Source organism: Aegilops tauschii, chromosome 5, assembly GCF_002575655.3.
Source record: "Aegilops tauschii subsp. strangulata cultivar AL8/78 chromosome 5, Aet v6.0, whole genome shotgun sequence".
NCBI classification, from domain to species: Eukaryota; Viridiplantae; Streptophyta; class Magnoliopsida; order Poales; family Poaceae; genus Aegilops; species Aegilops tauschii.
The window spans coordinates 547,160,525-547,172,423 of NC_053039.3; the positions used below are offsets into that span (position 1 = coordinate 547,160,525).

The following is an 11,899-nucleotide window of genomic DNA, read 5'->3' on the forward strand; positions in this document are numbered from 1 at the left end:
CCCTTTACGACGAACTCTTTTACCACCTCCATAATCGAGAAAATTCCTTAGTCCACTAGTTACTAAGGATAAGTTCGACCGCTGTCATGTGATTCATTCTCGGATCACTCTTGTACCCCATGACTGACTCATGGCAAGGCACACTTCAGGTGCGGTACACATCATAGCATACTGTAGAGCCTACATCTAAAGCATAGGGGACGACCTTCGTCCTTTCTCTCTCTTCTGCCGTGGTCAGGTCTTGAGTCTTACTCAATACTCACACCTTGTAACACAGCCAAGAACTCCTTCTTTGCTGATCTATTTTGAACTCCTTCAAAATCTTGTCACGGTATGTATTCATTTGAAAGTACTATTAAGCGTTTTTGATCTATCCTTATAGATCTTGATGCTCAATGTTCAAGTAGCTTAATCCAGGTTTTCCATTGAAAAACACTTTTCAAATAACCTTGTATGCTTTCCAGAAATTCTACATCATTTCTGATCAACAATATGTTAACAACATATACTCATCAAAAATTCTATAGTGCTCCCACTCACTTCTTTGGAAATACAAGTTTCTCATAAACCCAAAATCTTTGATCATCTCATCAAAGCGTACATTCCAACTCCGAGATGCTTACTCCAGTCCTTAGAAGGATTGCTGGATCTATGCATACTTGTTAGCATCTTTCAGGATTGACAAAACCTTCTGGTTGTATCACATACAACCTTTCCTCAAGAAAATCGTCGAGGAAACAATGTTTTGACATCCTATCTGCAAGATTTCATAAATAATGCAGTAACTGCTAACATAATTCCAACAGACTCTTAGCATCGCTACGAGTGAGAAAGTCTCATCGCAGTCAACTCCTTGAACTTGCCGGAAAACATCTTAACGACAAGTCGAGCTTTCTTAATGGTGACACTTACCATCATTGTCTGTCTTCCTTTTAAAATCCATCTGCACCCAACAGCCTTACGACCATCAAGTAGTTCTTCCAAAGTCTACACTTTGTTTTTATACATGGATCCTCTCTCGGATTTTATGGCCTCGAGCCATTCGTCGGAATCAGGGCCCACCATCGCTTCTCCATACCTCGTAGGTTCATTGTTGTCTAGCAACATGACTTCCAAGACAGGATTACGTACCACTCTGAAGTAGTACGCATCCTTGTCGTCCTACGAGGTTTGGTAGTGACTTGATCCGAAGTTTCATGATCACTATCATAAGCTTCCACTTCAATTGGTGTAGGTGCCACAGGAACAACTTCCTGTGCCCTGCTACACACTAGTTGAAGTGACGGTTCAGTAACCTCATCAAGTCTCCACCATCCTCCCACTCAATTCTTTCGAGAGAAACTTTTCCTCGTGAAAGGACCCGTTTCTAGAAACAACACTTTTGCTTCCAGATCTGAAATAGGAGGTATACCCAACTTTTTTTGGGTATTCTATGAAGATGCATTTATCCGCTTTGGGTTTGAGCTTATCAGCCTGAAACTTTTTCACATAAGCGTCGCAGCCCCAAACTTTTAAGAAACGACAGCTTAGGTTTCTCTAAACCATAGTTCATACGGTGTCGTCTCAACGGAATTGCGTGGTGCCCTATTTAAAGTGAATGCGGTTGTCTCTAATGCCTAACCCATAAACGATAGTGGTAATTCGATAAGAGACATCATGGTATGCACCATATCCTAATAGGGTGCAGTTATGATGTTCGGACACACCATCACACTATGGTGTTCCAGGCGGTATTAGTTGTGAAACAATTTTCACAATGTCTTAATTGTGTGCCAAACTCGTAACTCAGATATCTCTATGATCATTAAAAAGACATTTTATCCTCTTGTCACGACAATCTTCAACTTCACTCTGAAATTACTTGAACCTTTCAATAATTCAGACTTGTGTTTCATCAAGTAAATATTCTTAGCATCTACTCAAATCATCTGTGAAGTAAGAACATAACGATATCCACTGCGTGCCTCAGCACTCATTGGACTGCACACATCAAATGTATTACTTCCAACAAGTTGCTCTCTTGTTCCATCTTACTGAAAACGAGGCCTTTCAGTCATCTTGCCCATGTGTTATGATTTGCATGTCTCAAGTGATGCAAAATCAAGTGAGTCCCAACGATCCATCTGTATGGAGTTTCTTCATGCATATCTACCAATAGACATGGTTCGCATCTCAATCTTTTCAAAAACGAGTGAGTCCAAAGATCCATCAACATGGAGCTTCTTCATGCGTTTTATACCAATATGACTCAAATGGCAGTGCCACAAGTATGTGGTACTATCATTACTATTTTATATCTTTTGGCATGAACATGTGTATCACTACGATCGAGATTCAATGAACCATTCATTTTAGGTGCAAGACCATTGAAGGTATTACTCAAATAAACAGAGTAACCATTATTCTCCTTAAATGAATTACCGTACTGCGATAAACATAATCCAATCATGTCTATGCTCAACGCAAACACCAAATAACGATTATTTAGGTTTAACACCAATCTCGATGGTAGAGGGAGCGTGCGATGTTTGATCACATCAACCTTGGAAACACTTCCAACACATATCGTCATCTCACCTTTAGCTAGTCTCCGTTTATTCCGTAGCCTTTTATTTCGAGTTACCAACACTTAGCAACCGAACCGGTATCTAATACCCTGGTGCTACTAGGAGTACTTGTAAAGTACACATTAATATACTTCTGTCGACCTTGCCTGCCTTCTCATCTACCAAGTATCTAGGGTAGTTCTGCTTCAGTGACCGTTCCCCTCATTACAGAAGCACTTAGTATCAGGTTTGGGTTCAACCTTGGGTTTCTTCGCTGGAGCAGCAACTGATTTGCCGTTTCATGAAGTATCCCTTCTTGTCCTTGCCCTTCTTGAAACTAGTGGTTTTACTAACCATCAACAATTGATGCTCCTAGTTGATTTCTACTTTCACGGTGTCAAACATCGCGAGTTGCTCAAGGATCATCACGTCTATCCCTGATATGTTATAGTTCATCACGAAACTCTAATAGCTTGGTGGCAGTGACTATGGAGAACCATCAGTATCTCATCTGGAAGACAACTCCCACTCGATTCAAGCGATTGTAGTAGTCAGACAATCCGAGCACATGCTCAATGATTGAGCTTTTCTCCCTTAGTTTGCAGGCTTAAGAAACTTGTCAGAGGTCTCATACCTCTTGACGTGGGCACTAGTCTGAAATCCCAATTTCAGTCTTTGGAACATCTCATATGTTCTGCGACGTTTCAAAACCGTCTTTGGTGCCACAATTTTAAACCGTTAGCATCACACACTGAACTATCATGTAGTCATCAAAACGTGTATGTCAGATGTTTTGCAACATCTACAGACGACGCTCGAGGTTCAGCACGCCGAGCGGTGCATTAAGGACATAAGCCTTCTGTGCAGCAATAAGGACAATCCTCAGTTTACAGACCCAGTCCGCATAATTGCTACTATCAACTTTCAACTATCAATGAGGACAACCCAGTCAGTTTACGGACCCAGTCCGCATAAGCAAATAAGATGTAAACATGACAAACATCACATGCAAATCATAAAGTGACATGATATGGCCAATATCATCTTGCGCCTTTTGATCTCCATCTTCGAGGCGCGGCATGATCACCTTCGTCACCGGCATGACACCATGATCTCCATCATCGTGTCTACATGAAGTTGTCTCGCCAACTATTACTTCTACTACTATGGCTAACGGTTAGCAATAAAGTAAAGTAATTACATGGCGTTTTTCATTGACACGCAGGTCATACAATAAATTAAGACAACTCCTATGGCTCCTGCCGGTTGTCATACTCATCGACATGCAAGTCGTATTCCTATTACAAGAACATGATCAATCTCATACATCACATATATCATTCATCACATCCTTTTGGTCATATCCCATCACATAGCATACCCTGCAAAAACAAGTTAGACGTCCTCTAATTGTTGTTGCATGTTTTACGTGGCTGCTATGGGTTTCTAGCAAGAACGTTTCTTACCTACGCAAAAGCCACAACGGTGATATGCCAATTGCTATTTACCCTTCATAAGGACCCTTTTCATCGAATCCGATCCAACTAAAGTGGGAGAGACAGACACCCGATAGCCACCTTATGCATCAAGTGCATGCCAGCCGTGGAACCTGTCTCACGTAAGAGTAAGTGTAAGGTCGGTCCGGGCCGCTTCATCCCACAATGCCGCCGAATCAAGATAAGACTAGTAACGGTAAGCAAATTGAACAAATCATCGCCCACAACTACTTTGTGTTCTACTCGTGCATAGAATCTACGCATAGACCTAGCTCATGATGCCACTGTAGGGTAAGGTAGCAATAATTCAAAATTTTCCTACGTGTCACCAAGATCAATCTAGGAGATGCTAGCAACGAGAGAGAGGGAGTGCATCTTCATACCCTTGAAGATCGCTAAGCGGAAGCGTTACAAGAACGCGGTTGATGGAGTCGTACTCGCAGCGATTCAAATCGCGAAAGATCCGATCTAGCGCCGAACGGACGGCGCCTCCGCGTTCAACACACGTACAGCCCGGGGACGTCTCCTCCTTCTTGATCCAGCAAGGGGAGAGGAGAAGTTGAGTGAGAACTCCAGCAGCATGACAGCGTGGTGGCAATGGAGCTCGTGGTTCTCCGGCAGAGCTTCGCTAAGCACTACGGAGGAGGAGGAGGAGGAGTTGGAGGAGGAGAGGGCTGCGCCAGGGATGTGGTGCTACAGCCCTCCCTCCACCCCTCTATTTATAGGGAGAAGGGGGAAGGGGCCGGCCCCTCTAGATGAGATCCAGGGGGGGGCGGCGGCCAAGGGGGAGGGGGCTTGCCCCCCAAGCAAGGGGGGCGCCCCCCTTTAGGGTTCCCCCCAACCCTAGGCGCATGGGCCCTAGGGGGATGGCGCCCAGCCCACTTAGGGGCTGGTTCCCTTCCACCTACAGCCCATAAGGCCCTCCGGGGCAGGTGGACCCTCCCGGTGGACCCCCGGAACCCCTCCGGTGGTCCCGGTACAATACCGGTATACCCCCGAATATTTCCGGTGACCGTATGATGACTTCCCATATATAAATCTTCACCTCCGGACCATTCCGGAGCTCCTCGTCATGTCAGGGATCTCATCCGGGACTCCGAACAACCTTCGGTAACCACATACTATTTCCCATAACAACTCTAGCGTCACCGAACCTTAAGTGTGTAGACCCTACGGGTTCGGGAACCATGCAGACATGACCGAGACACCTCTCCGGCCAATAACCAATAGCGGGATCTGGATACCCATATTGGCTCCCACATGTTGCACGATGATCTCATCGGATGAACCACGATGTCGGGGATTCAATCAATTCTGTATACAATTCCCTTTGTCTATCGGCATGTTGCTTGCCCGAGATTCGATCGTCGGTATCCCAATACCTCGTTCAATCTTGTTACCGGCAAGTCTCTTTACTCGTTCCGTAACACATGATCCCGTGGCTAACTCCTTAGTCACATTGAGCTCATTATGATGATGCTTTACCGAGTGGGCCCAGAGATACCTCTCCGTCATACGGAGTGATAAATCCCAGTCTCGATTCGTGCCAACCCAACAGACACTTTCGGAGATACCTGTAGTGCACCTTTATAGCCACCCAGTTACGTTGTGACGTTTGGTACACCCAAAGCATTCCTACGGTATCCGGGAGTTGCACAATCTCATGGTCTAAGGAAACGATACTTGACATTAGAAAAGCTCTTAGCAAACGAACTACACGATCTTGTGCTATGCTTAGGATTGGGTCTTGTCCATCACATCATTCTCCTAATGATGTGATCCCGTTATCAATGACATCCAATGTCCATGGTCAGGAAACCATAACCATCTATTGATCAACGAGCTAGTCAACTAGAGGCTTACTAGGGACATGTTGTGGTCTATGTATTCACACATGTATTACGGTTTCCAGTTAATACAATTATAGCATGAACAATAGACAATTATCATGAACAAGGAAATACAATAATAACCATTTTATTATTGCCTCTAGGGCATATTTCCAACAAGCCGCCCTCTCCAGACCACCCACGCATTTACTGTGGAGCTTCACGTCGTCACCGGAAAGCAAGAATTCCGATCCACGGATCAGGACGCCGGCGAGATGTCGAGCCACGGCTCTGCCTCTCGCCGTCCTCCTCGTGCAAACTTCCGTCCAAATAATGGCCCACCAGGCAGGCATATAATACAAAGGACTACCTTATTTGGTAACCGTTCGGTGCTACTTCTAGCATAACATGAAACTTCAATTGCATATAAGAAATCTGATATAATAACATCAAAAGTCCATTAAACCAATTGATTTAGCAATGCATGGCACGCGCGTGTAGCGTGAAATTCATGAGCTCTTAGCCATCCTATGATGATATTCACTTGATTCGGAAATACAAAGTATAACACTCAACTATTTTCCACCATGGGGAACGATCCAACCGTGTTTTCAATAGAGCATGATGCGTCCATGCACGAGTGACGTGATACCGTGGGAAACATTAACATCGAGCGCAATAACTAACTTGAAGAACATCTAACTGATTCGACGGATCAAAACTTCACACATGCTCGCTCGATTCTACAACGCACACTTGCACATACCACATACGACAGCTGCCCGTGCGTGTAAAAGCTCGTAAAGACAATTACTCGGTAGCGGACAGTTAAATTAAATAGCAACAAGTAGGACCAGTAACACACAAAGCATAATAAAGCCCTAAAAGACTACTTATATGTCTACTCATTTGCACACTACATATACAAAACACACATCATGTACGTACAAAAATGTAAAAAACATTTTACCAAATCTGATCCACCGAATTCAAATTCAAATTTCTCTAGAGAGAGGCATGCACCTGGTCGATTTTGAACTAGACCAGAATTAAGACCCCAGATGGCTATCCATGGGGCAGAAGAGGAGGAACGGGGGGAGCCAGGGCCAGGGGCAATATAAAAGGGGAGGGGGAGAGGAGGGGGCGGCGAAGGAACAACACAGGCACACAGCCAACAGGAGAGGAGAGCGGAAAGCCCACCACCTTCCTTGGATCCACAACCCACCCCAGCCCCCAGCCCCCACCCCACACACGCCACTCCCCTCTCATCCCTCTCTCTCCCTCCCATCGAGTATTATAGTCTTGGTCTATTCGAGTCCTCCCAGTAGCAGCGAGGCGAGAGAGCGAGCGAGCGAAGCGGAGGTGGTGGTGCTAGTGGGGAGGAAGGAGCCACAGCGGGGGAGGGAGGAAGGGAGGGAGATCTAGGCGGCGGAGGAGGCGCGCGCGGGCAGGCCGGCGTCCATGGGGGCTCGCTGCTCCAAGCTCTCCGCCTGCTGGTGGCCGCCGCACTTCAAATCCCCCCGCCTCGGTAAGCAACCCGCCCACCAACCGCTCCCCCCCGCCCGCATTGGCCGCTTCCCCTGCCTGCCCACTCGCCCTCGGATTCGGGCCGCCCTTCTCCTCCCCCCGTGCTCGCCGACGCGTTTCGTGTTTTCCGGCGGAGGGGAGGGCGGCCGCGGCCCCGCATTTGGGGGTCCTGGTCTCCTCGTTTTTTACCCCGGCCAATTTCTCGCTCGCTGGCCTTGTTCCCTCCTGCTCGGTGGGTGGGGGGCTCGATCCGCCGCTGATCCCGACGCGCGCACGCACGCGCTCACCTGTTTGTCTCCGTGCCCCTGCAGAGAACGGCGCCGCCGGGGAGGACGGCAGCGGCGTGCCGGTGTTCGCCGAGTACAGCCTCGACGAGCTCCGCGCCGCCACCGACGGCTTCGCCGCGGACCGCATCGTCTCCGAGCACGGCGAGAAGGCGCCCAACGTCGTCTACCGCGGCACCCTCTTCAGCTCCGGCGCCACCGTCGCCATCAAGCGCTTCGGCCGCTCCGCCTGGCCCGACGCGCGCCAGTTCGTGGTTCGTGCTCCTTGCTTTGCTTTGCTCCACTGGGTGGATCATCTCGCCTTGTGTGCAGTGTTCGACTGGCCTCTGCTGCAGAGTCTGAATTGAGTTTTGCTTCTGTTTTTGTGTGCGCAGGAGGAGGCTAGGGCCGTTGGGCTGCTGCGGAGCGGTCGCCTGTCCAACCTCATCGGCTGCTGCTGCGAGGGCGGCGAGCGGCTGCTCGTTGCTGAGTTCATGCCGCATGATACCTTGGCAAAGCATCTGTTCCACTGTATGTCTGTTACTCACTTCTTTCCTTGTTGTGTGTTGGATGCAATCACAAAACAAATGTGGTCCATACTAGTGTTGTTTCTGGATTTTATTTACTAGTGTAGGTAATTTATGTTTTTCACACTTCTTTCCTTGTCCCAAGTGTGTTGTATGCAATCACAAATGTGGTCTATGCTTACTTTTGTTTCTAAATTTGGTATATGGTAATGTAGGTAGCTTAAGTAAATACTGTTGCTAATTGTTTGGGTTAGTCCTATTCTTGTTATGTTAGACTATAACCGGAAATAATCACCACAGGTGATTAGTTATGCCTTTATATGCAAGAGTAGTTTATAGAATGTGCAATTAATGGTTCATGAATGTGATTATTGCACGATGGCATGTACTTACTTACTACATTTGTTTTGGTTCTCACAAGTTTATCCTTGGCAAAGTACCTATGATAGGACCATTTAGTTTTGGTTCACAGGTGAAATGTGTTCAGGGCATTTAATTTTGGTTCACATGTGAAATGTGTTCAGGGCATTTAGCATTAATTGTTTTCCTTAAGAGCTTCTATTTTGAATACGGTATTCCATTTTGCGCTCATGGTGGTTATCCTTCTCAGGGGAGACCAAACCGTTGAGCTGGGCAATGAGGGTGCGAGCTGCACTCTATGTGGCCCAAGCACTGGAGTACTGCACCCTCAAAGGGAGGGCTCTCTACCATGACCTGCATGCATACAGGGTCCTCTTTGATGTGGTGAGTCAGTACTTGTTCTCCTTAGCTGCTTTGCTTCCTAGCTGGGATTGTCACAGTCAAGATATCTAATATGCTTTTGGTTTCTGCTCGGTGAATTACAGGATGGCAACCCTAGGTTGTCATGTTTTGGTTTGATGAAGAACAGCAGAGATGGGAAAAGCTACAGTACTAATTTGGCTTTCACACCTCCTGAGTACCTTAAGACAGGTAAAGTGTGTCATACATACGCAAGTGATTCAGTGAACATGAACGTATTTCATAAATTTGTCATGTTTGCTTCTGATTAGAGGCTGAAGCCCATCCGCTTATGCTGTGCAGGTAGAGTAATCCCTGAGAGTGTGGTCTACAGCTTCGGTACCATCTTGCTTGACCTCCTAAGTGGGAAGCACATTCCACCAAGCCATGTAAGTGGAAATCATTTGTGCATTGACATTGTTGACCATCAACTTTATCCAAGTAAATGATTGACTTCTCTATTTTGTAGGCGCTTGACCTTATCAGAGGAAGGAACATCACCGTGCTCATGGATTCTTGCTTGGATGGTCACGTCTCCAGTTCTGATGGAACAGAAATGGTGCGGTTAGCATCACGCTGCTTGCAATATGAAGCTCGCGACCGGCCAAACCTGAAAGCAGTAGTGTCTGCTCTTGCAAGCCTTCAAAAAGACGCTTCTGTAATGTTCCATCCTACCTATAATTTTCAATAGATTTCTTGGTGTTCTATAATATTGAAAAGTTCCAGCAATAACATAATTCTCACCAACTAGTTGTTCTGCTGCAAATTCCAACTAGTACAATGTTAAGTTGCAAGGAAATTGCTTGTTGTCTTCAGTGCAACAGCACTATCTTTGCTTTTCTTTTTAATGTTATCTGAGAACAATCACACTGCTCTGGTCTCTGTAGTGTATAAATGGATTTATCCTGTTAAACCATATATGCAGCTTTGTTTCCATAGATTTCTTGGTGTCAATGAAGACAAGCTAAATAAATTACCCAATTTCACACTTAAATTGAGTGTTGCACATACTCATCACAATTTGCACCTGTTTGCAGAGACTGTGTTAGCAATAGTCAAAACTGCATAGGACAGATGTGTGATTATGAACATTATTAGCATGCAAATAAGGTTGGGACTTTGTATAATTGGCACTTTATTAATTCTTTAGCACTCAACAAACTACACCTGGGCTGGTATGCTACAATAAATGGTTGCCAAGCATCATATGGGCCACTTAGAATGTCATTGACCCAGCAAATCATCTCTCTTTCCAGCCTGACATGGGCCAATGCCATACGTATCCACTGTTCAATAATTCATTCTCGTATTTCTGATCTGGAAGATACTTTGCTTATCCCGAACAGCACATGGACGGACGGGATAACGAGCGCACTGTTGCTCGGGGTCCAGCCACCTCTCCTGAACTGCAATGTTTTGTGTAACATACACTTTGTTGTAGATGCACTTATTCTTTTGCTTATAACAAATTATGTAGTTTGCCTGCTCTGAAGTATGTGGACGGATTCACTCTCTCATATCACTTATGTAACTTTATTGCGTTTAGACAAAAGTTATGCAGCTTTGCCTGCTTAAATAGTTCTAACTAAATCTTTGTTGCAGGCTCCTTCACATACTTTACTGGGCATCTCACAGGACGCTGTCAAGGAGAATGCAGAGCAAGTTTCATTTTCTGCTACTGAGAAAGCTTATGCGACAGCAGACCTTGAGCAGGTGCATGAGTTGCTGGAAAATGAGGGATATGATGAGGATGAGACAGCAAGTTTTAATGTAAGACTACTTGCCAATACATATGACTTTGCCCAGAATTCAAAATCTAAAAATACACCAAACAAGATAGTTGGGACCATTTAGTTTTTGTCACCTTTGCTCTTTTTATGTATTGCTTTAACTGGTAACAGCGAGTATTTGTGTTACACACACTTTTGAATGTTTGGAACTTGCAGGTGTCTTTAAGCTCGTGGCCTGGCCAACCATCTGAGAGTATTCAGGTCAAGAAGAATGGAGACGACGCTTTTCAATCCAAAGATTTTACGACTGTGCTGGAGTGTTACTCAAGGGTATGTTTTGATTATCATGTCTCGGGGGAATGACTGGGGGTATTGTTAAAAGTGAGATGTCATGTGCTGCATCTGCACTGTTCAGTTCAAGCCTAATTCCTAATAGAAACAGTTCTTTTGTTGCATAACATGGAAATATGAATTGACCCAAAGCTGATTTAACACAGTGGCTTTGAGATAGCGTGAAACTTGAGACTTACACTTTTGAGTTGTGCACATTTTGCAGTTTATCGATACCGGTGCAATGGAGTCTCCGACCATGCTAGTGCGGCGAGGCTTCGCAAACGTGGTGCTTGGCAGGATGGAGGATGCCCTTGAGGACGCAAGGAGAGCAGAGGGGATATCACCCGAGTGGCCGACGGCGCACTACCTGCAAGGGATGGCGCTCATCGGGCTCGGCATGGAGCTCGACGGCCACGAGAAGCTAAGGATAGCCGCCTCCTTGGAAGCCCAGAGAACCGGTAGGAACTAGGACTGTATAGAGCCGCCCGCGATGACGCCTCCTCCTCTCTTCTGTACCTAGGTCGCCTGCGCTTTTGGGTGTCGTCGGTCCAACCAGATATGCATGCTTTGCATTTTGCAACCAGTGGCAGTAGGGTTGTTTTTTGGCCTCCCCTAACTTGAATTGGTGTCTCTCCTTCAGTGGTTTTTACAGCAAACTCCTAGGCTGGCAGTTATTACTCCTCCGATATATCCGTATAAGTAAAAAAAAAAAGGGCGATAGCGTTCCGTGGATTTGAGATTGTAAATTTGACCTTATTGTAGTCTTATGTCTCTCTCTAAATTCATGTATATACAGAACTCAAGAGAATATCTGGTGTTTCGCAGCTTTGAACTGCTAGTGCTATGGTTCATCAGGCATTTCCTCTTCTCTTTGCATTGCCAGTGTCTG

The 11,899-nt window shown here is 45.9% G+C and overlaps 1 protein-coding gene across 1 annotated transcript; it reads left to right on the forward strand.

Annotated features, from left to right (window-relative positions):
• Nucleotides 1-7,011: 7,011 nt before the first annotated feature.
• On the forward strand, nt 7,012-11,868 carry LOC109772259 (serine/threonine-protein kinase BSK5). The gene is made up of 10 exons (XM_020330945.4): nt 7,012-7,399; nt 7,710-7,936; nt 8,057-8,192; nt 8,799-8,932; nt 9,034-9,139; nt 9,251-9,336; nt 9,417-9,605; nt 10,550-10,717; nt 10,894-11,007; nt 11,234-11,868. Exons 1-10 carry the CDS (start codon nt 7,333-7,335, stop codon nt 11,477-11,479), a joined length of 1,473 nt encoding a protein of 490 aa, XP_020186534.1. The 5' UTR covers nt 7,012-7,332; the 3' UTR covers nt 11,480-11,868.
• Nucleotides 11,869-11,899: the final 31 nt, after the last annotated feature.

What these genes read in the sequence shown, in the direction of transcription:
- LOC109772259 (XM_020330945.4), top strand. Translation starts at nt 7,333, where the DNA reads ATGGGGGCTCGCTGCTCCAAGCTCTCCGCCTGCTGGTGGCCGCCGCAC. An exon ending in ACAGGGTCCTCTTTGATGTG is followed by an intron (nt 8,933 to 9,033) that starts GTGAGTCAGTAC and finishes GGTGAATTACAG; the next exon opens with GATGGCAACCCTAGGTTGTC. An exon ending in GCCTTCAAAAAGACGCTTCT is followed by an intron (nt 9,606 to 10,549) that starts GTAATGTTCCAT and finishes TCTTTGTTGCAG; the next exon opens with GCTCCTTCACATACTTTACT.